This window comes from Idiotropiscis lumnitzeri, chromosome 3 (assembly GCF_059441095.1).
Source record: "Idiotropiscis lumnitzeri isolate Australia: NSW breed Sydney's pygmy pipehorse chromosome 3, RoL_Ilum_1.0, whole genome shotgun sequence".
NCBI classification, from domain to species: domain Eukaryota; kingdom Metazoa; phylum Chordata; class Actinopteri; order Syngnathiformes; family Syngnathidae; genus Idiotropiscis; species Idiotropiscis lumnitzeri.
In genome coordinates this window covers 31,926,697-31,952,778 of record NC_142393.1, presented here as the reverse complement: position 1 = coordinate 31,952,778, position 26,082 = coordinate 31,926,697, and the positions used below count along the sequence as shown (strand labels likewise).

General features: G+C 43.6%; 1 protein-coding gene across 6 annotated transcripts in view; it reads left to right on the top strand.

Annotated features, from left to right (window-relative positions):
- The window catches only part of nrp2a (neuropilin 2a), a 58,287-nt gene that overhangs the window by 979 nt on the left and 31,226 nt on the right, over nucleotides 1-26,082 (top strand). For 4 of the 6 annotated variants that reach the window (XM_088290052.1, XM_088290051.1, XM_088290056.1 and 1 more), the window contains exons 2-7: nucleotides 6,086-6,266; nucleotides 14,036-14,217; nucleotides 20,550-20,780; nucleotides 21,887-22,042; nucleotides 22,450-22,619; nucleotides 23,159-23,314. In XM_088290052.1, the coding sequence (XP_088146178.1) occupies nucleotides 6,086-6,266; nucleotides 14,036-14,217; nucleotides 20,550-20,780; nucleotides 21,887-22,042; nucleotides 22,450-22,619; nucleotides 23,159-23,314 (1,076 nt within the window). The remainder of the gene's footprint in view (nucleotides 1-6,085; nucleotides 6,267-14,035; nucleotides 14,218-20,549; nucleotides 20,781-21,886; nucleotides 22,043-22,449; nucleotides 22,620-23,158; nucleotides 23,315-26,082) is intronic. The other 2 variants (XM_088290054.1, XM_088290053.1) reach the window with 1 other exon arrangement.

Here is a 26,082-nt window from a genome sequence, read left to right as displayed (position 1 = left end):
AGCAGCTATCATAAAACAAGTTCCCGTTTTACTTACAAAAAACACGTCAAGTATAAATGTTATTTTTAACCTTTTGGTTACATCTACAGTGAGTGGAGTATTTTTGGATATCGTTTGAGGCAGCCAAAAATTGATGCTGTCCTAAATTAATTAATCATCGTCCTAAGGTGTACGTCTGCTAAGTTTGTAGATTTCCCATGATCAATAATTTATTAATTATTATCAATATGCTTGGATCATATAAACTTTTATGTGATAGGTGAAGATAGATAAAGTGCAGAAAGGATATGTTATTGTAAAGTGTATTTCAACTTGCGTCATTTTTTTCATAAATTCTATAGGTCTAAATTTCCGTTTAGTTTTATTGCAGTTAGTCATCAGAAGTGGGAAGTACATGACCTAAGTGATGGTGACTGTTGTTTTATGGCATTGTCATTTTTTTTTGGCAACCTGTTCCATCAGGGGCTCCTCTGGCTGTTTGTAAGTGCGTGCGTGTGTGTGTGCGTGACGGGGTGCGGGTGTATGTGTTTTACTGTCTGCCGATGCACCGCTGATGCTAGACAGATGTGGACCACTAGGCAGTAACGGCCCAAGAAGCTCCATCCCCTCCTTCTGTGTCTCCCTGCCAAGAGTTTGCCTCAAGAGCCACATTTCAGTCGACGGCAGAGGAGCAGAGGAGGGAGAGGCAGGAAGGGAGCAGCCAGAAGGCCGAGCAGGAGGCCTCGGGGAGCTAGTGGAGAGAAGGGGAAGGACGAGGAGGAGGATGCGTGCAGTGCTGTGCGTGGAGATGAGTGGCATCCGCCAAAGCATAACGTGAAGGAGGGAGACTTGGCGGCGTGACTCGGGGGGTGGGCTGCTCATGCCAGAGGGCAACATCAAAGCATGCTGGGTCGCTGAGTTAAAACGGACAGAGGCAGTGCAGATCTAGGTTCAAGAAGTGAGAGTGAATTCACAGACAGTGGCTCCCTTGTGATTCAATGCCCCCAGAGCACATCATGGCCTCTTTAGCGAGACGTTTTAGCAAGTGGTCTCCCATAACGTCAAGGAAGGCGTCCAGCAACAAGCTCGTGCAGACAGGAGCTTGACTTGTCCAGCAACAAGCTCGTGCACACAGGAGCTTGACTTGCTACAAGTGACTGACTTCTGTGACCATGACTGATGACCCTTGAAAAGCAAAAATGTGCTTAGATGTGCACACTTCACCTGTCCATTTTCAAACCTGCTCATCACTTGGAATGCAGGGAAACTTTCATTGCACACTTGTGCTGTAATCACAATAGTTTGACTCGCTGACATGTACATTAATTACCAGAACCACCAGGATTAATATTCCCTCCATTAAGCTGCTCATTTGCATGTTTATTGAGTGGGTGGTTGTGCAGCGCCTCCACCTATGGTATCATTTTCTCCCAGAGTTGGATCTGCTCATTTAATCATTTGTTTTTCAAATGCTCGCTTCAGGCTGCTTCTCATTTTTCCCTCCTTGTGTTTTGCTCTATTTGTTGTTTGTCTCACGTCTTCCCCCGTGCCGCCCTTCGAATCTTTAAATCTGCCTGGGTCTCAGAGGTATCAGCTGCGAAAACAAGGTCACGTCTCATCGTTTCTTGGCCAAGCGGCCTGTTCAATATGAGTCAGGTATGCATGCATGCAAACAGCGTGCCAAAATACCTCCATAAATAGACCAGAGCTGGGTCTTTCACATGGTTTTATTTTAATGGCCTTGGGGAGGGGGGGCAAGCTTAGCAGATGAGAGCATCACGTTTGTAAGCGCATATAGGATTTATTGTTATTGAAAAGTGGGGTTAAATCATAGTGTGTGAGCCTGTGAGAAAATAATGCATTCAGAACAGGGGTGGCAACAAATCACCAGAGACTCATGCAGCAAAATATTAATTCTTCACACTTTTCCCCTGCTGATGAAGTGCGTCCCTGGAGAAGTGCTTCCGTGTTGTCATTCAGACACCACTGTGTGAGGAAATAGAGCGCTAGCGAAGCAAGGAGACATGATACTGCAGTCAGGTAGTGTTTAGGATTAGATCCCCGCAATTACACCCCCGCAGGCACCAGCAACCATCTGTTTAGCCGATTGATCCATTGAAGCATCGATCACAATGGGCAGCACTGTGCATTTAGCTGATTAGCATGGGACACTTATCCTGTTAGGGAGGGAAGAGTAGAAAGGAAGAAGAATAGAAGTAAAAAAGACAGTGGGGGTTGACATTATCTCTCCTTAATGTGGCTATTGTTAGTTTCTTTAGGGAGCAAAATCCCGTTCAAGATTTAAAACTGATGAACAAAAAGCTATTGTATAATAATTTCCGTTGGATGATCAGTAGCAGTAAATGTCGATGATGTGGGAACTCATGATGTACAGTATAAATTCCGAATAAATGACACCCCAGAAAAGACATCCAGTTCGGTGCCTTGCTTTTTGGTCACGCCTCCTCATCCTGAGTCCAGTCTGCTGGAGGATGGCTGAGATTAAAGCTCAGCTTTGGACTGAATGGATGAGCGCTGCTCATTCGCCCCTCTCATTCCCTCACTCTGGGTGATAGCACTTTTTAATTAAGGTGGGATGGGGCGTAGATGATGGTGGGGGGTGCTGCACTGGGAATGATGGAGGGATTTATCAGCCTCCCTTCACATTCGCTGCTTATCCCAGAACGTTACACCACCCTTTCCAGATAAGGCAGCTAATAGAAATGAGCTCTATATGCAGACATATGCACATTTTCACAGATAGAGAAGATAAGGCAGGGGCTGCTTTGTGCAGAGATGTCTGCATCTGACTGGATGTGGGCGCGCACACACACTCGAGCACAGAGAACCCTTCACAAATGAAATGAAACGTTGCAATTAAATCCATGAGTGCAGAAAGTGTTGTGAATATTAATTCATGCAAAAGAGGTACAGCTACCCTTGTGCACTAAATATGGAAGGCCTGTTCATTTAGGACAAATTGTTCAGTGGTAAGGCCTGCCAAATAGTGATCATCTTTATGGTATTATGATACAACTCCAGGAAATGACGGTGACTCTTAGTAATGACTACAAGTGGCACAAAACTAAACATGGATGTCTTTTTGTAACGAAGCTGACGTGCGCTCACACAAACACAAATGCATAATAACATCTTGTGTGCGAGTGGCAGAGGTTTTCAAGGGGGTTCAACATTGTCAACATTTCATCACGAGCACCACTCACTCTCCTCATTGTTAGTTTTTCTCATATATGATCTTAAATTGCTTCCTTCAATCTTCTCGCTACCTTCTGATCAATCTCCTGCGTTTTCTGCCTTAATCCATCTTTTATCTGTAGCACGCTATCCCTTTCTCACTCCTCATCCTTCCTGTGGCTTAAATAGACAGCCAAGGAAGAAAGTGTCAATGTTGCAGGATGCTCCCGGCATGGCTTACCACAAACATGCCAAAAATTGGACCGCTATTTGAGCATATTCCCTCAATCTCCTATCAAATCAGCAAAAGTCTGACAGAAGTGTGAAGAAAATTATCCTGAGTGATTATCCTGCTGTGTAAGGTGTGTTAAGAGTGATTTTCTTCCTCCCCAATCTGCGCACAAAAGAGTCGCCCTGTAAATTGTAAACCTGTTCCTTCTTTCTTCACACAAATCCTGATTTGTGTTGTCACTGATTGTGATGAGAAACAGAGCAACAGCCAATTAGGAAGCAACCTGACACTTCTGCTGCTGCCTGACACGTTTACAGGAGCAACTGGTTCTGTTAAGTGTTGGTATAACGTGTCTCATAAGTCATAGCAATAAGAAGGATAAGCGTTTGCACCACAATGGTTACAGCAGTCTCAAGATAAGCAACCCCTATTACTTGTTCTTCCTTTTTGTCTTTTCTGACAAACTGGTTGGCCTGTGGCACCATGTTGCCTCTTACAGGCCATTCTTGGTACTCAGGAAGATACTGTTGGTGTTTTTGTGTGCTGTGTTGGTATTTTCCAGTAAACCACACTCCACACATGCCAGAATACAAGTTCTTCATCACATTTCGGGTCCTTTTGAACATTGATTGAGATTTTCAAAATCGGTGTATGTGTAGCCTGCTGTAATATACGGAGGGTTTGACACACCTGCTGCACCAATTTGCTTTGTATGCTTCCCAAATATGAGTGTGTGCGCATGTGTGTTTGTTTGTGAGTGCACGAGTGTACATGTCTCAACTTTCCAATCATCGTGAGACTTTCACTTGGTGGGCAGCTTTCCCAAAAGGCTCAAATCTTCGGTGCCAGGAAGACACGCACAATAGTGCACGTGGGCGTCTCTCCTCAAAGGAAGTCGTTGCAGCGCTTTCAAATGTCAAAAAATCTTAAGTGTGCCTTTTAAGCACAATAGGAGGCGGAAATGTCAACGCTTGAAGGGTCTATTACACTTCAAGCATCTGGTGCACCTTTTTTCGCTTCCTTTATTGTTGTTGTTACAGTTTTTTTTTTTAAAGAAACATGCAAGAATAGCAACCCATTTATGTCAAGAAGAGCCATAGCTCACTATTTGTCACCATATAGGTTAGAGAGTATAGTTTCTTTTGTATAGCCAATAAATGCCAGTCATAGTGTCGCTTTACTTTACACACCACACCATTTGAATATCAAATTTATCAAACCTTTGCCGATAAACAAAAGTACAAACCAAATCTACAGCCACCACTTGCAGTCCTCATATAGAACCCCTATCAGCCTGTAAAAATGATTAGTCTACAAATCTATGGCAAGGCAAGAGTAATAAAAGACGCATTGTACACAATGTACACAACAGTCCTCGCTCAAGTGCCTCCAACTGGTCCAAAATGCCGCCGCTCGCCTCTTAACTGGCGCTCGGAAGACGGATCACATAACCCCAATCTTGGCCTCACTTCACTGGCTCCCAGTGCACTTTAGAGTTTGCTTAAAGATACTTCTGTTCGTCTTCAAATCTTTAAATGGCCTCGCCTCAGCGTACCCCTCTGAGCTCCTCCACCCCTACGCACATGCCCGCTGCCTCAGGTCTGTGGACCAAATGCTGCTGAAGGTGCCGAGCACTAGGCGGAGCCTCTGGGGGGATCATGCCTTTTCTGTTGCTGGTCCTTCCCTATTGCATGAGCTTCCAATAAATGTTTGGCAACCCCCCTCTCTGTCCATTTTTTAAAAAAGTTTGAAGACACATTTTATTCCTTAGCGTTCGACTCAACATGGGACTATCGCTGTTCTGCTATTATTCTGGTATCTATTGTAAATGTGTTTATGTGTTTTAATTTGTGTTCTAATTACCTGCTAATTTATATGACGGCATATGGTAAGTGCTTTGTTACAGCTCCAGTTGTTATGAAATGCGCTATATAAATAAAATTGTATTGTATTGTAAAGATTCATCGAGTCTATACATGATTCTTTTGTATGTGAGTTGACGTGTTTGCCGTGTTTTGGGGAGATAACAGCAGAAGAGCTGTGTGTGGCTGAGAAGAGAAAGGAGACTTTGTTGTGGCGTTACTTTCTCATTACAGAGTTGGGGTGACCACCAACCCCCAGAGCCCCGCTAGACAGGCCGTCTGCGTGTCACTTCCTGTCTAAGCCTACTCAGCGATGCCATTGGCAGGCTATTGTTCCTGGGAGAGCGTGATAGGATCGGAGAATGTGTTCTAATGTTTGCAGATTGGCTTGCTGGTGCAACAATTATAGTTGGAGAACGCTCCCCAAGGGGGAATGGGGCGATAAGAGCCTGGGTGTGGAAGGGGCTGAGTGTGTGTGTGTGTAAGAGTGGGAGAGAGAGAGGAAGAGAGAGAATAGAATGTGTGTCTGCAATGATTTTGTATCGTTTTATTAGTCGCTTGCATTGAGATTTCACAATGGAGAAGTTTTTCCAATTTCCTCCAAGTTGACGGCCTAAATTGTATTCTTTGTTTTACTGTTCATCTGTTGCACCATATCTTTATAGAGAAGAAACAAGATAATGAGGAGCGCGTTTATAATTCAGTTATGCAAAGGACACAGAGAAATTGCTCTCATATACTGTAATAATATCTACCTATTCAACAGTTGCATTTTGTGGTGTGTGTTTTTCAATGTTGCCTCTGTGTCGTCTTTTAGCAGCAAGCGAGTGTAGGGGTATCTTTGATGCCAGCGAGGCCGGCTACATCACCTCCCCCGGATACCCTCTTGAATACCCGCCTCACCAGAACTGCCAGTGGGTCATCACAGCACCGGAGCCCTCGCAGCGCATCGTCCTCAACTTCAACCCACACTTCGAGATCGAGAGGCTGGATTGCAAGTAAGACAGGGAGGGTGGTGGCAAGCTTGTTTACTCATTTTTTACGTATTATTGTAATTGCTGTCAGCTGTTCTGTATGGTTTGATCCCAGGATTCTGATCAGTCGCTAAGGAAACTTTAATTGTACTTACAAGTTTTGTGTAAGATGCAGACCATTAAGTGGACTGTGGTTTTGTTATTGAGAGAATTGAGTACAAACAGCATCACGCACATTTAATGGGGTGGATGCGGCCAAGCTCAACCACAAACATCTTGGCCTCTTCAGCGCTTCTTCGGGGGCAATTACCGGCTGGAGTTCCTTGCTCGGGGGCACGTCAGCTCATAAGCACCTTAGTTCTGCGGTTGAAGGGACGAGGAATGCGGGTCATAATAAAAAAAAGGCTAAATGGAAGGAATTATTCAAAATACAGACAGAACCAAGGGAAGAAATGATTAACATTTGCTGGTGGGTGTCAGAGAGAAGGCAAGCACGGGAGGGACGGGCAAGAAGCACAGAATAAAGTCCAGCTGTTTGGATGTCACTGTTGGTCAATTTTCCCGGAGTGTGAGTAATCCAAATCATCTGTTTCTTACTCAACGAGAGTAAAAACACTTTTCTTCTGTTTCATCCACTTTCAAAACTCATATGCCAATATTTTCTCAATGTTGGAAGTTGTTCAAATTTAAATCAAAACAACACATTAGCTGTAACAAGCAAGCAGTTATTGGAACTTGTTTTCATGGGAGAAGCAAATGCAAAATCAGTTTCTTTGCCTATTTGAAATATATGCTGCTGCATATTAAATGTAAATTGGAAATTGAGTAAATTAAACACTGCAAAGCGCAATCTCACATTTTTCTTCCCAGACAAATATTTAAAAGTACAAATAACAATTACAATTATGACACTTTTACATCAACTCGGAAACTCAGGTTTCCGTAAAATGTTTACCCGTTAGTTACGCTAAGCCAGTCACACTCATCCGATCCTTTCTCTGTAAAATGTAGTTATTTACTTAACATTAAAAGTGGCTATGTCATTCAATTTTATGATGTCGGATTTTTTTATCCTCCGGATATGAATCTTTATTTCCCAATCACAGCACTGCACATTAGCAAAACTATTGTTCAAGTCAGTGTCAAGATGTTTCTAGCTGCCTTAGACTGGGAGGCAAAAAGGCAGACAAGAAACTTTCGAAAATTTTCGTCTTCACTTCCCACTGAGAATTTTATGGGGGCTTCTTTTCTGTACGCTTGCCTGAAGGGACGAAGGCCTTGGCCTCCCCTCTGACACACGCCCACTCTCACTCTCTTCTCTCGGAATGTGTTTGGATGAGCGCGTTTGTGGTGTACGGTGCGAGCGTGTGAGTAAGTCTGCAAGCATGTGAGTTTTATTCAGAGTTGTTGCTCCCTCCATCCGTCTCGTTAGAGTTACCACATCATACTGGAATCTATTTTTATGAAAAATAAAAATCTCTTCTTTGAGACCGGCTATGCTCGCTAGCCCGAGGTGCATGTACGCCCCCATGAGCACCGTCACGGGTAGCTTCTCTCTTTGCCAGTGCGATTAGGCACAGCGGTGCCAGTGAGCAGAGGAGTAGATTTGTGCGTGTTTTCGTACTGGTGAGGTTATGGGGGTGGGCAGCCTCTGGAGGGGTGCAGAGGCTAAAGGCTCCCCGTCTCGGTTCGGCCTGAGAAATCAAATCTGCATGACAGCTGGGAGCTCCATAACAGTAATTTAGCTAAAACGCACACAGCTATGCAAGCTACACTTGAACTTGCTCACAGTGGATGTACTACAGAATACACCCACCTACGCACATTCGTCTGCCAATTGCAACACCACAAGAAGTGCTTGGTCAGCCCCGGCAAAAATTTCTCCACCTAACATCCCTGCTGGCTAGTTCCCCTTAGCGGTTTCAAACTCCTAGCCAACCTAGCACACCTGAACCACCACACTGCTGCTGCAATCAAATCTGCAGCCGTATAGAAGAGTTCCGCGTGTGAGGTGGCACTTTAATTCAGGGTTTCATCTCACAGGGAGTCTGGCCACATGCCAAAAAGCCCTAACCTCCAGGCTTCCAGCCGATTGATGTGAACTAAATGTAATAAAGGCTAGATGAAATATCAGGCCCATATCTCTAATGCAATCTGCCATTGTCGCGCCCCAGGATACACCAAGAGCAACGGAGGACTGCTTCTTCTAGGTTCCTCCTACCAATTGTTCCCTTTCTTGAGCTGCCTTCCCTCACATTGCTGCCTTCTCCATCTGCCTCTCCTGCAGGCCAGAAGGGGGCCCGTTTGATTTTTACTCACCTGAATTAAACATGGGAGCTTCCGGAATGACAATACGCACACACGCATACACACCCACACACACACACACCCCTACACACACACAATTTCACCTTTTTTTAAATCAAATTGGCCAATTTGCTGCTGGATTTATCCTGAGGTGTAAACTGTTGCTGTTCATTTACTATATGTGTGTGTGCGTGTGTGTGTGTGGGTGTGCGTGCGTGGGGGTGTGTGTGTATATGCATTTTTGAACTTTCCCAATGGAGGGCAATCTTGGATTAATTCCTATATTTTGACTTGTAATAAGCAGTCAATAGATGAGCGCTAACATACAGATGGAGCAACTCCGGGCAAAGACGGTGAGGAAAAAGACTGATAAGCGTCACCAAAGGGAATATCAATATAGGGCTGGCATTAAAGACAGGCTTGTAATACCTGCTGTCCTACAGTGTTGACCTTTCCTTTATGAGACAGTCGAAGATCCAACTAGTTAATTGCAGCAGGCTCAAACAACAAAGGTATGCTGCTTGACCGCAGCCTCATTTTTCCACTCCAAAGTTGGATTCAGGGCAACACGGTGGCCTGACTGGTTAGCACGATGGCCTCACACTGCAAAGGTCGTGGGATCGATTCCGGCTCCGGCCTTCCTTTGTGGAGTTTGCATGTACTACCCGTGCCAGCGTGGGTTTCCTCCCACATTCCAAAAACGTGCGTGGCAGGTTGATTGGACACTCTAAATTCCCCCTAGGTATGAGTTTGAGCACGGATGGTTTTGCGTCTATGTGTGCCCTGCGATTGGCTGGCAACCAGTTCAAGGTGTACCCCGCCTACTGCCCAAAGATAGCTGGGATAGGCTCCAGCACCCCCCAACAACCCTTGTGAGGAGAAGCGGCACAGAATATGGATGGATGGAAGTCTGAGTAATAACTGCCTCTGTTGGTGACCTGATCCAGGTCGTCATGTCTCAGGGATGGGCGGTGAGATGGTTAGCACAAATGTGAGGACATGGGGAGGAAGAGAGCTCTTTGGTTTTGGGTTGGATTGAAGATGGCAGGCCCCCGGGTTCTGCGGGGATTTTGCTCCCAGCATCTTGTTAATATTTCAGAGGCACTTATGGTTTATTAGATGGGCGGGAGAAGCGTGTGTATGTGTGTTTCTACTGTACTCACTCCCCCTCCCCTTATTTTATTCCTGCTTGTGGAAGGCAGAAGCAGAAAAAAAAGATGACAGCTCCCCGATTGTTAGCAGATTGTGTTCCCATTTGTTCTGTTATGGACGAACAAGGGAAAGTACACAATGGAGCAGACGCAACTCAAGAGTCTGCAAAGTTGCATTTACTTATATTCACAAGAAACTCAAGCTGCTTAAGCAGGCTGAACCTGAGTTAACATGAGCAACTACAGTAAATTATGTCTTTGGGACCAAATATAATCAAAAAATGACCAGCGATTTTCAATCCCTTGCTAGGAGAAAAAAATGAGAATATACTGCTGTTGTCCCCTTAAAGCCACCGCTCATGATGCCTAAATATACTTGCATGCACTTGCACGCACACACGCACGCACACCAATAGTGAGGTGCATACTGGAGAAAAAGTCCCTGGACACAAATAGCCAAAAGTGTGAAAGGCAATTAGATGTTATGGCGGCGCATTGGAGTTATGGTTATGAGAGGAAAAGCCGACTAATGTACATCTGCTGGTCTTCAGTGGTCTTTTAGCGTTCGGACCAATCATTTCCTGTTGAGCGTAGCACAAGATTCACACATCTTCTGCCTCTCAGACAAAAGACTAGGAGTGGGGACTTGACTTAGCGAGATAGAGGTGGTGCTTTTGGGGTCTTTGTGTATGCACGAAAGAAAAATGTGTCCTGGAATGCGTTCAAGTGTGTGCCGGAGACGTGTCAGACGCTAATGCATGTATTCATCCGAGGGTGAGCGCACCGGTCAATAATCACATCTGAGGAACACTCACTCACTGACGCTAATCCACGACAGGAGAGCGTGAGACAGAGCAAGGGGAAGTGGGAAACTAACATAGAGACCCACTCCAAAATCAATTAAAAACTAATTAGGCTCTCAGATTCTTCACAGGCCTTTTATCCTCACTGTTCACAAAATGGTGCTGTGAACATGAGTGCTCTCCTGCCTTTGTCTCGTTTTGCATGTATGTTTTCCCCAAGAGTGTGTTTTGCACTTACATACGGTAGTAGTGCTACCATTCATTCTTGGTGCTACCCAGATTGCATGTGCCTCCTCTCTAATGTCAGGTTTGGATCATCTCATCTCAGTTCCAGGGCCTAAACGTTGACTTTGCTCTGAGCATCAATTTAATCATCACATCTCTGAAATTTCAGACTCAGTTCTCCTTTTATTCCAAATGGGACTTAAATCACAGAATTGAGACATAACCATATGTGACTGGAGCTGTTTGAAAGTAGGCCAAACGGTTAACAAAATTCATATCAATCGAGCAGTATTTACACCAGTGGTCAATGAATGAGCAGGAGTCCAGTTGTATTTGATGGTGTTGTCACATGAGCCTATTTAGAGACATGTGGGCAGAGATGGGCACTTTACCCTACTTTGCCGGTCCGTGACCTGGGCACCTGTCTGTCATCGTCCAGCCATCTTTATTTATAAAATAACCATCTGCCGCCGTCTGTCTTCGTCCTACAAAAGCTCTTTTGTCCTTTTTTTTTACCAGTTAGCTATCAAATGCTTCTTCACACAGCCATCCATCGTCCATCGTTTTTTTAAAAACTTCTTTTCCTCCGTCCTCCATCATCAAAACGGGCGTTCATTGGACTGTTCCAATCCTGGGAAGATATGCTCATCTCTGCATGTGAGGAAGCAGAATTAGAAGACTTGTTACTCACAGTTGTACCACCTCAAATGCAACAGCAGCTGTGAGGATTTACCTTTTTGTTGACTTGTTGTTTTGATTTGGCTAATAACAGAAAAGTAACTTTTTAGTAAGCAACTTGAAATGATAACTTCTAGGGGTGGGAAAAAAAATCGATATTGCAATAAATTGTTGCTAACTCTGTTGCAATAAATAATTGATAGCCTGGTGGCAATAGCGATATTTCAAAACAACGCACATAATGGATTTACCTCGTCATCACCATCCGTATTTAATCTCTCCTGTCCTGTCAGTGGGGGCGCTAATGTCGCAAACGGTTCTAAAATTGCCGGGGTCAGCGGCCGGTGAAGAGTGTAAAGAATTTACAATAGATAAAGAACTAATGCAAGAATGGCGGAAAACCCAGAAAAACAAATCAAGTTTCAAGAGTTTCCACTCGAAAGTGTGGAGACACTTTGCTTTTTACGAGACCGGTGACGGGAGAACACTGGATTAAGAGTATGCAATCTGCAAGAACTGCTTTGCAAAGGTTAAATATAACATCAACACTACGACTCTGCAAAGCTACCTCATTCGCTATCACGGTTACTACTCGCAGGTGATAATAAAAGGCGAACCAAGACAGCCGACAATCACTACTGCTTTCAAAGCAAAGTTTCCCTTTAGTGTGCTCTTACGTCGGAGCATGTTGTACAGTTAGTGTTCCTCAAGAAGAATATGCCTTGATGTTTCCACTGGGCGGGTTAACGTATAGCACTTTAATGACAGTTGATACTGACATTTCAGGTTCAGAAAGTAGTGCAGTGTCTTGGTTTACATAAAACATGTTATTAATGTTTGTGCACTTTAATTCGTTCAGCCGTAGCTACAGTGTTAAGACTCAGCGGCAGTGAGGTACTTTGCAAATGCACCTTTCTTTGTACTTTGTACACGTATTGGCATTGAAAAAAAAAATGGATGTTTTAATTTTTATGGCCATTTTTTTCATTTTTAGTCACATATCTCGTGATATATTGTTGAAGCGATTTTTAATGATATATTGAATATCGTAGACATTGTGTATTGTGATATTATCGTTATCGTGGGCCACATATCGTCACAGTATCGAATCGTGAGTTACCCGTATTGTCCCACCCCTAATAACTTCCAAGAAGATTGTCTAGCTACAACTGACTGGTATTCAGTCATGAGTATACCAAGCAGTCAGCAAGGATAGGCTCCAGCATACCCGTTATCAAAATTATCATAAACTGTGTACAGTAAAAGTCAAATTTACTGGTTTCTGCATTTACTACTAGGAGATATCTTGATTTTTTTTTTCAATACAAAAACCATACACCATTTAATTGTTTCTTTTTCAGTTTTGTTGTTTCTCTCTCTCTTATTCTAAAGAGAATAGATGTTCAAACAAAAGAGACATGTGGAACATTGACTCATCAACATGCCTCTGGCTGGCCTGTGTGATATTAGCAAAGTCAAACATAAACTCATGTGACCGCATCTAGTGTCCAAAAGGTGTAACATCATCTTCTTTCTGTGTGGGAGTGTGTATGTGCGTGTGTGTGCGTGCGCGAGCTTGTGAGACTAAATTATATTTATGCAAAAACAAACACGGTCCAAAAACTGCTCCAAGTTAGGTCATTTGGGATGGGCCAGGTGGACTCTGTCTTGACACCTAAGAATTAGCTTTTTTGTTCAGGGTCAGCTCCCGGGTCAAGTATCATAATGAACTGTTAACCCCAGCATGTGAAGTGCCTTTACGTTAATTGATCCGAATTTTCTTTTCACTTAATCCCTTGTGCCGATAATGCCCCAACCCATTTTCTCTCCAAAGCACCCCCAACCACAATTCATGTAATTAATTACCCAACAGGCATCATTGCCCTCAGGCACTGTCCACAAGCAACTGGCATTTAAAAAATGTTTGATCCCTTCGAACCCAAAAAAAAATACATTTTAAAAACGAGATCACAAAAACAACTTTGGCGGCGTTTATCCGCATGCAAAAGCATCAGGTGGAGATTTGTACTAACCCTGTACCCTAAGGGCATTTTTGCTGAGCAGGAGCATTATCAATGTCATTTGGGTAAAATGTACCAGGAACAAATGCTATATGTTTAATTTAAACCAATAGTGTAGTCTAGATACTTCTGACTATCCAAGGCAGACATTCTTCACAATAACTTACACCCCCACTTACAATCAGTCAGTGATGGTGTGATCAGAGTATTCCATAAATCATTTTTTGTAATCTAAAACAGAGTTGGGTGGGTGAAAAGAAAGTCACATCCTCAGATTCTTGCTACTTGTTTTTCTCCATGGTCCAAAGTTTGGGGTTTTCCAGAGTTGACGAGTGTGACTTGAAGATTAATTGAAGGCAGCGCATCTGAAGCAGCTGATGCCTACTTGTTGACCAAGAGCCAAGTCCGTGGCTAATATGGTTACTTCGATCTTGGCATGGTTGTTGTGATCCTAAATGCTCTGCAGTGCAAATTGTGACTTTTTGTCTCTCTTTCACATTGCTGCCTCATCTCCTTTCCATTGTAACAATCCCTTACTGCAGTGTCGCTGGTCAAGAACATGTTTAACCACTCATCTTTTTACCCAAACCCCCCTTTTTTCAAACCAGGTACGACTTCATTGAAATCCGAGACGGCACTTCGGAAAATGCAGACGTCTTGGGTCGGCACTGCAGCAACATCGCCCCGGCACCAATCATATCATCAGGTCCCTCCCTCCAGATACGATTTGTGTCAGACTATGCTCACCAAGGGGCTGGCTTCTCTCTGCGCTACGAAATCTTTAAAACAGGTGAGGTGTCCGCAGCCGCTGATGTGATGAGGGCCTTTCAAAATCAATTTTATGTAACACTGACACTGCATGGTTCCAGTTGGAGAGGGCCATATCAAATTTAAAAAAGGGAAGGTCATTTGAATTTAAATCATGTTGCAGATTAAATGAGTGCAAACATACAAACTGTTTATCATTTATATCACTGTCTGAAAGACTTCACACTATCACTTCTCTTAATGATTTTGTGTCGTCCCCTCCTGTTCTTTGCTTCTGGTTAATTGCCTAGAACCAAGGCTTGGTCGCAATGGTGTTCCCCAGAACTCCCAAAAAAATTAATCAAAAGTGGCCAAGCAAGTGGCACAAAGGTGTGAAAAGTCATATTTTATTCACAACTTTAATCCACCTTAAACTATGTAAGGAATGCTTGATTAAATGAAGTGAAATCAGTTTCCTCTTAGGCAATGAGGAAAAGGACAACGGCAATGGGAGGACTGATAATGGCCTCTTGGAGTCAGTCTTCCTCAGGTCAAAGGTTTATGGGTAAAGGTTGAAGCAAGGAAATTGACGGGGACGAGCATGGGCTCAAATGGAATTTTGCGGATGCCGCTAAAGTGCACAAGGTGGAGTGCAGTTTGAATGTGAGGTTGTTTTGTGCTTGGTGTGTGCGTGTGTACGCGTATGTGTTTGTGAGAGTGTGCGTGGTTGTGTGTGTATTTGTGGGAGGAGGTGAAATGGTCAGGTGGCCTTGAGGCAGCTGCAGGATTTATGTTGAAGTGAGTTGATTTGACTCAACAACATTTTAGGCAGCTCAATTTGAGCAAAATATCTACTCCCTGAAAGCGCATATAAATTTTAAAAGTGTGTCAGGATTAAAGCAGCCAGCGCAAACTTCATAATGCAGAATTTAGTTGTCACCTCTTACATGTTTTATGCTTCTAAGAAAAGTGTCAGTGATCCAGATGTTGGTACTTTGGTCACCAGTAGTCTTGTAATGTAACAGAGTGCAAATACTTTGTTATTGTACTTAAGTAGAATGCACTCATATTATACACCACCAAAGTAAATCAATTGACTAACAATACAATAAAAATGTTAACCACTCACTTTTATTTTGAATACTTTTGAGTATATTTAAAGTATACCTTTGTTTGTCAGAAGGAAAAAAACATGGTTTATAAAGACAAACTGCATCCCAATGTGTTTTTGGTTGCATGAAAGGAATCTTATAATAGTCAGATGCCATGACATCTAAAATCTAATCAGATGTCATACTCCGCAAGAAGTGGAGTCACGACGTAACAGCCTTGAAAGTCTTAACTACTGTAAATGCATCGACAATTAAAACTACAGAATATGGTTGATGAGAGCTGTGACTGAAATTAAATAAGCAAAATAATTGTGTTCTATGGAATAGTATTGAGGTTATCCGCATTTAATGAGTCCAAGTGTCAGTCCAGGCAAACTGAACAGTATCTTTAGTATTTGTTTTATATGTATTGCTATTTTCCTCCATTTTGTCAGTGATTGATGATATAAGGATTATCCATGTACAAGGGCATCTGCACATTTGCATTCTTTCATGTCGTTCGTCACTGCAAACACAGCCACATATGATATGTCTTACTGAAAATATACTTGGAACTAGGCATTAAAGTGGAAATGTGCCCTTGGACCTGCATTGTAAACCCAGCCTTACATATAAACACTTGCTCAGTATTCCCATGCTTTTGACAAGCTTGTGGCATACATTTGCAGCATTCAGCAGACGTGTGACACTGCCAACACACATAGGTGTCTGCTTGCTGCTCAAGTGGGTGTTTTGACTCAGCGTGATACATGTCTCAATGTGTGGGAGCAGTGATAAATACATGACAACAGAGATGGTGACTAGTGAAATTGACAGACAATATGAATGGTGAGGAAGGTAATGATGAATGATGATGAGGAGGAGGAAGAGGAGGATGACGAGGATGGTTGAGGCCCTGTGTTAATTGCAACACTTTCATCATCATCATCGGTGTTTGTCTTCCAACAGCAGGATGAGGCAGCACACTCACACACAAACACACACACACCACTTCCCAACTGACATGTTTATTCACTAGAGTTAAAGTAATTGCATTTCAATTACCTTCACTCTTTTGGTGATTACAGTCGTCTTGTATAACGTTAAAGCTATACGGGTGCTACCTTTTTAGAACATATTTGAGCAAAAAAATAAAAAGGTCTTTGCCTCTTTTATAATCAGTTTTAAGGCTCTTTGATGTGCATGTGTTGTTAAAGGGCGTGTCTTTCCACAGATCAAGATCTCAATAAACAGTTACATGTGTTGTGAGAAGTGTGCGTGGGTGTGCGTGTGCATGTGTGCGTGTGTGTGTATGTATTTGTTGACATCCAGACAACACGGCTCTGAGCACAAGCCCACCCGACACATTGCTTCCAAGGGCCAGACACTGGTCATCATCTGGGGATTGTGTGTGTTGGTGTGTGTATGCTTGTGTGTGAGAGTGTTCTGCTCGAGCTGACGACTGACTTGTTTTTGTTTGGCTCATTCAATGTTGTTACGTAAGCGATGAGTGTAACTACTCCAGGGAGCGTTGGATTGTTAGTGTCAACATGTGCATTAAGTTGTGTGTGGATGTGGTTATTTGTGTGTGCGTGCGTGTGTGTGCATACTCATGATTTACATGTAGGAGGCATGGGAGTGCCCAATTGGCTCCGCATCCACCATGATATCCACAACCTTTCCCACTCCCACAAATGTGCTACTGAGAAACAGCCTCTTAATCCCGATTCACTTGAATGGTTTAACCTAAATGTTGTACAGTAAAATTGTATGTCCCTGTTTCCTCCACCCCCAAGCCCAATGCCCATATTATTGTGGCCTACTTCACTCTCACTGGTGCGTGCTTAACCCTTTATTCATCGGGGACTACCCCCTCCCCCAACGCCCTCATCCATTCGTCATCCATACTCACTCAGTCACGTGTCGTTGATGCTGTTACCACGGCTACTGGAGGCAGACTCACCAGTGAAAGCCAGCTTTTCCTGGTTCCCAAAGCCCCACTACTAGAGTGGTATGGGGCTACATCTCAGCCAATCGCTAGGCGGGTGCACTTGAAGGCGCAAGGTCCCTTCTGTGACCATTGGTGACCGCAGCCAAGACATGTGAACGGTCACGGCGGGAGCACAGAGGCTGGAAACCCCCTGTTAGCCAGGGCGCCAGTCACACATGGTCTGGGTAGACTGTATGTATTTCTGATTCCGTCACAATGATCGGACGTCGACCCTCCCGAACAACAGTGGGACTTTACTATAGTAAATGCCATACTGACTTTTACTTCTTCATCATTCATGTCATCCTCAAAGAAACAATAACGCGTTGGTAAATCAAAGGACAAATAAACAGTTTTTAAGTCTGTTCATGCTCAAGATTGTAAAATGCCAATTCCACAGCCTACATTAAAGTCAACAAAATGATGTCTGAGTTTGACGCAAGCGGCGTCACATTCACGCAAACCGTCTCGCTATGCCTAAACCTGTTGACTTGTGACGTGGCAAGAATGTTGCTTTTCTCTTCGTGCCTTTTCATGTCCTATTATTTTTTTATTGATGATTTTACTCTCATTCTGTCCTCACCCTATTGCGAATGCACCTTCTGCATGTATCCTGAACCGATTATTCTTCTATTCTTCAACACTGTAAAAAAAAAAAAGAAGAAAATTGGATATTTTTGTCCCGAAACATTCATTTAAGCGTGAAAACCTCCGAATTATTACAGATATTTATGGCAACAATGTTAGTTCGTATATCAAAGCAAGCAAGTTGGTTGTCCTTAAGTCTTTTAGTTAGTGTTACAATACAAAAAGTCAACCTTTGTGGAAACTAATTTCTTTGATTTGAAATGCAGAAAAAGCAATTTTCACAACATCAAAACATAAAACATTTTGTTGAATTGTCCAATTTAAAATAGTATCCATATTTGTTGCCTTGAAATTTCGAATTTACCCCACATTTGTTTTTTTTAAATAAATGTACTCGGGTAGCTCTGGCAGGGTTACACAAGAGACGTGTTTCTGAGTGCTTGACGTGTGTCAGACAAGCAGGTGAATGCAGTTACGATACAAGACACTGAGGAGGGCGCAGAGGTGAATCCTTGGTAGGAGCTGTGTGCTAAGGCAGGGAAAGATCAGACAGCAGACAAGATGGAGAGAGAGCGCAGACTGCACGTCAAAACAGTGAAGTGGGGGTGGGGGGTGAATCAGGGGGCACTCGTGTGAAAAACTTGGGGGGGTTTTACCCAGCAACTCAGCTTTTCGCGCCCAATTTCAGGCTCACACTGAGAGTGTAACTCCTCCCCTTGGCCAGTGCACAGCTTTTGACCAATGACAGCTCACGCCAAGCAGGAGCTTGTATTGGTCAAATATATGCACAGAAAGTGATGGAGGGAGGTTCTAAGACTTGTTTTTGGCATGCTCGCGCACCGTGAACTAATGACCACGAACAGCAGGTGAAAGTACTCGTGCATACGTGACTGCCTCAGAAGAACGCAAAATAACGAAGACACCCATGCACAGTGTGTGGCGCATGCAGTGACCAGTTGGTGCACATCAGCTGCAAAATGCAAACACAGTGGAGCACTGTGCTCGGAGACATGGAGTCAAGCTGTGCTCATATTGAAGTTTTCGCAACTCCAGACTGCTGATTTGTGACCCAGTAAGAAACAAGGCCACTGTGTTACTAGGTCTGACACACACTGAGTAGCTATCACGCACTCACCTCACATGCAGCACATGAAAGAAAAGAAACAAAAAAAATCAGAGTGGCAAAGAAGAAAAGACTAGGCTTTTAATAAAACAGAAATACAAGCAAAGACCCTCACAAAAAGTGACCCACACATGAGAACTTAAAATCATGTACATGCCCTTAGCTTGTTGTAGATATTGCTTCCCACTTGCTGATAATTATCAGCAAGCAGGCAGCACAGTGGATTCATGGGGAACACATCTGGCTAACATTTCTGAGGTGCCGCGTTCAAATCTCAACTCAGGCCTTCCAGTGTGCAGTTTGCATTCTTTTGTATGCATGCATGGGTCGTCACCCTGGCTTGAATGTAGAAGACCAACAAGGTTTTTAAATGCACTGAAGAAAATAGCATTTACTATGCATTTATGTCATTAGACCAGCAACGACATGGGAACGTCACATTGTGCTTCAAGCACAGTCAGTAAGAGTGGGAAGCAGGAAATACAGTGTTAGCCTTGTGAAGTTGTTCACTCATCCTTGGGCTAAATAAGGTGGGTCCTCTGCCATTATCAAGCGCAGACGGCAGCAGTGGGGTAACAGCCAACCCACCCCGCCACTTTTATAGGTCTGCCTGATAATAAAGACCGGTGCCTTGTTGGAATGCTGCTGGAGGAATGTGCTGTTAACATGTCTGAGGTCCTGGAGCTCGTTTTATACATTTCGATGTGGCTGTTAACTCTCTGGTCTCAGGTTTAAACTTCAGAGACCGGAACCTCTCCCCTGTCTGTTATGTTCAATTTGCTAAAAATACAATCAAGAAATTGTGAAAATGTACTTATCAACTCCATTGCTTCAAGATGCGGTTATTAAGGCAAGAAAAGAAAGAAGCTTAAAAACATGTAATGTGACCGATAATATGTGTTGGAATAAGATGAAGGTGAAGCTGAATATAGCAGAGTGTTGTGAATCAACACATTATAGGTGTAGTTTGTGAACAGTTGAAGGTCCAATGGGTAGATGGGAAGTGTGGTGCAGCTGCAGACACTCAAGGTGAGCCTCACAGTGGCATGCATAGATCTGCATAGCTAACAAGGAACTGCCGCAAAGGGCTTACTTAGAGCCATTACATAAAGTCTGTGGTATGTTTGACTTCATGAGAAAAGGGAGCGACTGAAAATGAGAGTTTATAGGGAGCATTTGCGAACTTTATTTCGAATGTATGCAAAAGCTCACAAGTCAGAGGTACTACTGAGGTCCTCAAAAGCCTGGCCTATAATGATGCGTGTCAAACTACTTTCTATAAAAAACACATTTGCTTGGGAGCTTTTAAGGCTTAGAATGAGTAACAGATCTTTCTTCACATCTTGAAGCAATTTTATTGTTTTTTAGGATGCAAAAGTTGCTGAAAACAGCATGGTGTTGTGTCAAAGTGCTCATGATTGGCAGGCTTTGACCCCGCCGGGTGGGGGGTGGGGGGGATTTTGTCTTCATGTAATATTGGACACACTGTAAAATGCCAGGGATGAACTTTCTCTGTCTCTATATCTATGATTTGTAAGCTCTTTTATGACAGATGGCTTCTTCTCATCTTTGTCTCATCTCAGGGTCAGAATTCTGCTTCCGCAATTTCACCAGCAGCTCCGCTATGATTGAGTCACCAGGCTTCCCAGATAAATACCCGCACAATCTTGAGTGCTCATACATGATCATTGCTCCGGCCAACATGGAAATCAGCCTCACATTCCTTACCTTTGACCTGGAGAATGACCCGCTGCTGGTGGGAGAGGGAGACTGCAAATACGACTGGTTGGACGTGTGGGACGGCTTGCCGCAAGGTAAGTGCACAAGAACACTCAAATTCATTTCCACACTGCAAGCCCATGCAGACCCGCGGCATCTCCACATTCCCACGTGAACGTTCTCTCAGGAAGAGCCCGCTTTGATGTGTAGCCTTGCCTTCTACTGCTTTAGGTTACATATAGGAAACATTATTTCACACTGGCATCCGAAAGGGCTTCGATACCCCAAAGGAGCAAGCCTTTCTCATGCCCATCTTCCCCGCATATGAACACACTTCATCAATGCCTTCCTATCCCCAATGTCCTTACTCCTTATGTTTCTTTCCTTCCCTGGATGAGCGTGAGTTTCGTGATGGGACTCTATTTGGCTCTTGTGAAGGTCCACAATGTCAGGAAATGGCAAACCAAAAACAGTTGTTATAAAGAGCTTTGATTGTTACCACCAAACAGTAATGGCTACCGTATCACTGATGAAAACCACATTAATGTGACTAAATGGCACTTTTGCTCCTCACCCTCTTCCGTTTTTCTTTTCATCCCTTTTATTTAAATCATCTAAGACAATGGCCTGCTTTGCTTTAATAATTAAATTTGGGGTTTTGAAAAAGGGAAACATGGATCGAATTTTTCAATTACGTATAGCCTTGAATTTGGGAGATCAGGTAGTTGCAGACATTCAAAGAAGGAGAATTAGGAGGAAATTAAACCGTATCCCAGTTGGAGTGAGCCTAGTCCTCAGGCATGAAAGGGTCTTTGCAGACAAGCGGGAAGGGTGAAGAATTTGGCGTCTGGCAAGGGAGCACGTGTTGAGACTACTGTAATCCTCCCTGGTTTGGTTGCGCGCGCATGCGGATGATCCGAGAGCAGCTTTCATTAAGGCGAGGATTCTCGTCCCCCTGCTGCGGTCTGGCTCAGTCACACAGATGGAGGGGGAATCAGCAGAAAGAAAGATGACGCTGGTGGGTGTGGGAATGGTGGTACATCATTAGCCATCACTTAGTAGAATAAAAGTTCATTTCTTTGCTACTATATCCTCAAAAAGCACCAACAAATATCTGAAGCAAAATAAAAGTCCAGTGTTGTTTTCATTTAAATCACTGAAAGGTCCTAACTTGTTGAATAACGTGATTTGTTATCTGCAGTCTCCCCGCTGATCGGGCGCTACTGTGGTACAAAGATCCCTCCAGAGATTCAGTCGTCCTCTGGGCTGCTGTCACTTTCCTTCCACACGGACATGGCGGTGGCCAAAGACGGCTTCTCTGCCCGATACAACATGACCCGAAAAGAAATCAGCGACTGTGAGTGCACGATGTCGCCCTGTCTCTATATATGAGTGTGTGTGTGCGCGTGTGTGTGTGGGGGTGGGTGGGGGTGTGCGTGTGTGTTTGTGTTTGGCAGGTTTGTTTACCTGCTCTTATTAAAACTCTATTTCTGCACCATTTTCCGACACTTGTTTTTCTTTCTACACCTCAACTTCTGTGAGGCTTGCCCTAATGCAATCCTGGAGTTCACCCCTTTAGCACCTCTGTTTTATTTCAAATTTAAATTAACACCAACCCAATTAACTTCTGAGTCAGTTTGCCCATTCTGTTTGTGGTTTGACACTCACATTTTCCGGTTTTATAATCTACTCCGTCTTGAGTTGATCATCCATTCTATTCACCCTTCCATGCCAACCAAATTCCCTTTTCTTTCCCTCTGTCAGCGTTTCACTGTAGTATGGCGCTCGGCATGGAGTCAGGGAAGATCAGTGATGACCAGATCAGTGCCTCCACAAGCTTCTACGACAATCGCTGGCTGCCGCGTCAGGCTCGCCTCAACAACCACGACAACGCCTGGACGCCCTCAGAGGACAGCAACAAAGAGTACATCCAGGTCTGACAATGCATCTTTCCCTTTCCATCTCCAGAAAGAAATGAAAACAAAAGCTCGAAATAAAACGTCACTTATTGATACAAATGCACTAAGCAGCAGTGACGCTGAAGAAACGTGCACTCAAGGAACTGCAAACTGATGATAAGGAAATGCGCTTAACACGCACACGCGGTGTGCAGTATATTTATATTTATATACACGCATATGTGCAGGGCGAGAGCAGTATAATGGATGAAGATGCTGCAGTGCATTCCTTTCAAATATAATGCCACTGATGTTAGCATCCAGCGTTCTTCTTCATTTACACATGACAATGCCCAGACGCAAGCGCCACCCCAGTTTCATGTGTGCCGTAGATCCGCTGCTGTCTGCATGAAAAATAGGAACAGTTGGATGCTTGTCTTGGTTGTTTATGTCAATCCTGTGTCTCATAAATCCCCACTGGATGCTTTACGGTTGCTCCTCTCCCATGTATCGTTCTCTATGAAGAAAATACAACATATTTTATATTCAACGTTCCCTTTGCTTCTTTCTTCAAGGTTGACCTTCACTTCCTGAAGGTGTTGACGGGCATTGCCACCCAAGGGGCCATTTCCAAAGAGACACAAAAGTCTTACTACGTCACCACCTTCAAGCTGGAGGTCAGCACCAACGGGGAGGACTGGATGATCTATCGGCATGGCAAGAACCACAAGGTACAGAAATGCATGTGCACGCAATGCACATCTTACTGGCAATGAATTCAACAATGTGATGCATCAACTAAAGGACAAAAATGCAAAACAGCTCATTTACAGTATTTGTGTCCTTTTTCCCTGGTTGCTTATTAGAAAAAAGCTTTTTTTAGGTGGAAACTGGATATAGAAATTTATTGGGGCGGCACGGTGGCCCGACTGGTTAACACGATGGCCTCACAATACGGAGGTCGTGGTTTTGATTCCGGTTGCAGCCTTCCTGTGTTGAATTTGCATGTTCTCCACGTGCCTGCGGGGGTTTCCTCCGGGTACTCCGGTTTCATCCCACATTCCTAAAACCTGCGTGGCAGGTTGATTGGACACTCTAAATTTCCCCTAGGTATGAGTGTGAGCGGGGATGGTTGTTCGTCTAATGTGTGCCCTGCGATTGGCTGGCAACCAATTTAGGGTGTACCCCGCCTACTGCCCGGAGACAGCTGGGATAGGCTCCAGCACCCTCCGCCACCCTAGTGAAGAGAAGCGGTACAGATAATGGATGGATGCATTTAAATTTATCTTTTTTCTTCTGAATCCATCAACTTCATTACCAGATGTGCAGTATGCAAAAGACAAAATACGTGCATACGTGGAAAATACTCGCTATTAATATATTTCATTTTTGATTTTTTAATGCATGTATAGAAGATCCATTATCCTAACCCAACAACAAAGGGTTTAAAGCAAACAACAAAATAAAAATGTACTGTAATTTTTTTTCTCAAAGCGCACTCTTGCATGAAAATTACCATTCAAGGATGGCACAAACCTACTAAACAACTTGAGGTGATTAGTAATATTGGATCATTTGTTTTAGTTTTTTTAATATATTTTTTCACATTTTTAATTTTTCACATTTTTTAAAATGTCTATTGAATATTTATCAGCATTTCTGAAGGATTATTTGTGTTCAAAAAACTTTTTTGGGGGCCAAATTACTCACTATATGTCCCGCGGGCCATCAGTTCCTCATTCCAGGTATGGAATGAGGACGCAATAGTACAGAACAAAATGTTTGAGAATTGAAAGGCAAAACAACTGTGTACTATGCCAAACTGAAAAATACATCTTGGTGGAAACAGAGCCTCTCTTCTAGAGTGACACATGACATTAGTCATGTAGCAAAAAAGAGGTGATGGGAAGGAGGAAAATTTGAAGCACGAGACGGAGAGGCAACCCAACAACAAATACAATGGAGTCCTCTGTGTGCCCTTCTACTGGGAGTGTTATCTGTAATCATTCTCACATTGCCACACTTGCACATTTACGAGTTTATGTATAAATGTATGTGCTGTGCAGGATGTTGTTTTCACAGCCCATTGGTCTCCATTCTTCATATCTGGGTAGAGGTCGCTGTGGGTTTTTACTAGAAAAAAGATGTGTTGAGGGGGATGGTGGCTTTGTGGACGGGTTAATTCACTGACACACACACCCACTTTCATTTAACAACATAGACCCCTTCTGCGCTGGCCCCTGATTAGTTTGGGTTGGGCCGGTGGGGGGTATCAAATGTGGAGATTACTGAGTGAAACGTGGATTTGACTTAAATAAAAGCAACAACATCTGTGCAGTTTGCTAGAACGCCTCAACGGGGTGCTCCTGTAAAATAATCTCTGTTTTGTCACCCTGTCACGAGACAGACAGCCGCTTTGTAATCTGAGCCACTTCACACATTTCTGAGATTCCAAAAATGACAGAATTATATTTTATTAGGTGTAACTTCCCAAATGAATAAACAGACTTTACGATAAATTCATACAAAGCAAATGCCAGCTAACAACAATTATCTGACTGAAGCAAGCCAGGTTCCTCCCGTTGTTTCCATGGGGCACATTCAAATCTACTGTGACTGCTAATCCATCATCCACGCAGTACAAACTCCCGGTTAGCCGTCCTAAGCTCCCCAAAGAGCCCTTAAGTGGTTGAAGCTCATTTTCTGTCAGGGGGTCCTATAATGACGAGGATTTTGCTTCTGTAATTGTCATTTAGCACAGTGCTCAAGAGTATATTGTGGTTTTGCACAAGTGTATGCTTGTTTTATTAATCTGTGTGTGAGTGCATGTGTTACTATTGGCCTATGTTTTTATGGCTGTCTTTGTTGCAACACATTGTCCATCTGACACCCATGTGACACGTTGATTTAAAAACACACCTTTTGCACATGCATCTCATTCCTTCATGAGATGTTAGCCCACGTACACGTTTGCATACTTGCGTGCGCACATGCAACCAGTCCATCGCAGGGCCCAGAGGAGCAAGCGGCCATCTGAAACCAGTTCATGCTGTCAACATCTTCATAGCAAGAACGAGGTAGGGAGAGGAGTGGAGGTCATGGCTTTACAGGCGGAGAAATAGGATATAAATGGGGTAGAAGGAAGTTGGGAGGAGACTTGTGAGGACTGTCGTGACAATGAAAGATGGAAGAAAAACACAAATGAGTGAAAGATTAGTTTGATAATGTGCGGTGCAGTGCTCGCCACGTTTCCCTGTGGTGTACTCAGTCAGTCAGCTCCGAGGAGGGTACTGCTGAGGCTGCACAGGCCAGACGGATCCAAAAGTGAGAGGAATGCGACAGGGGGACATGAAGTTAGCTGTGACGTGCATAGAAATCTTTTGTCCCAGAGCGCTAACCACATTCTGTAAAATGATGTCTACTGTGTGGTGCACATCACCATTTGACTTTCTGTTTGCTGGGCCGCCACAACTGATCTTCAAAGTCTGTGTAGCATTGT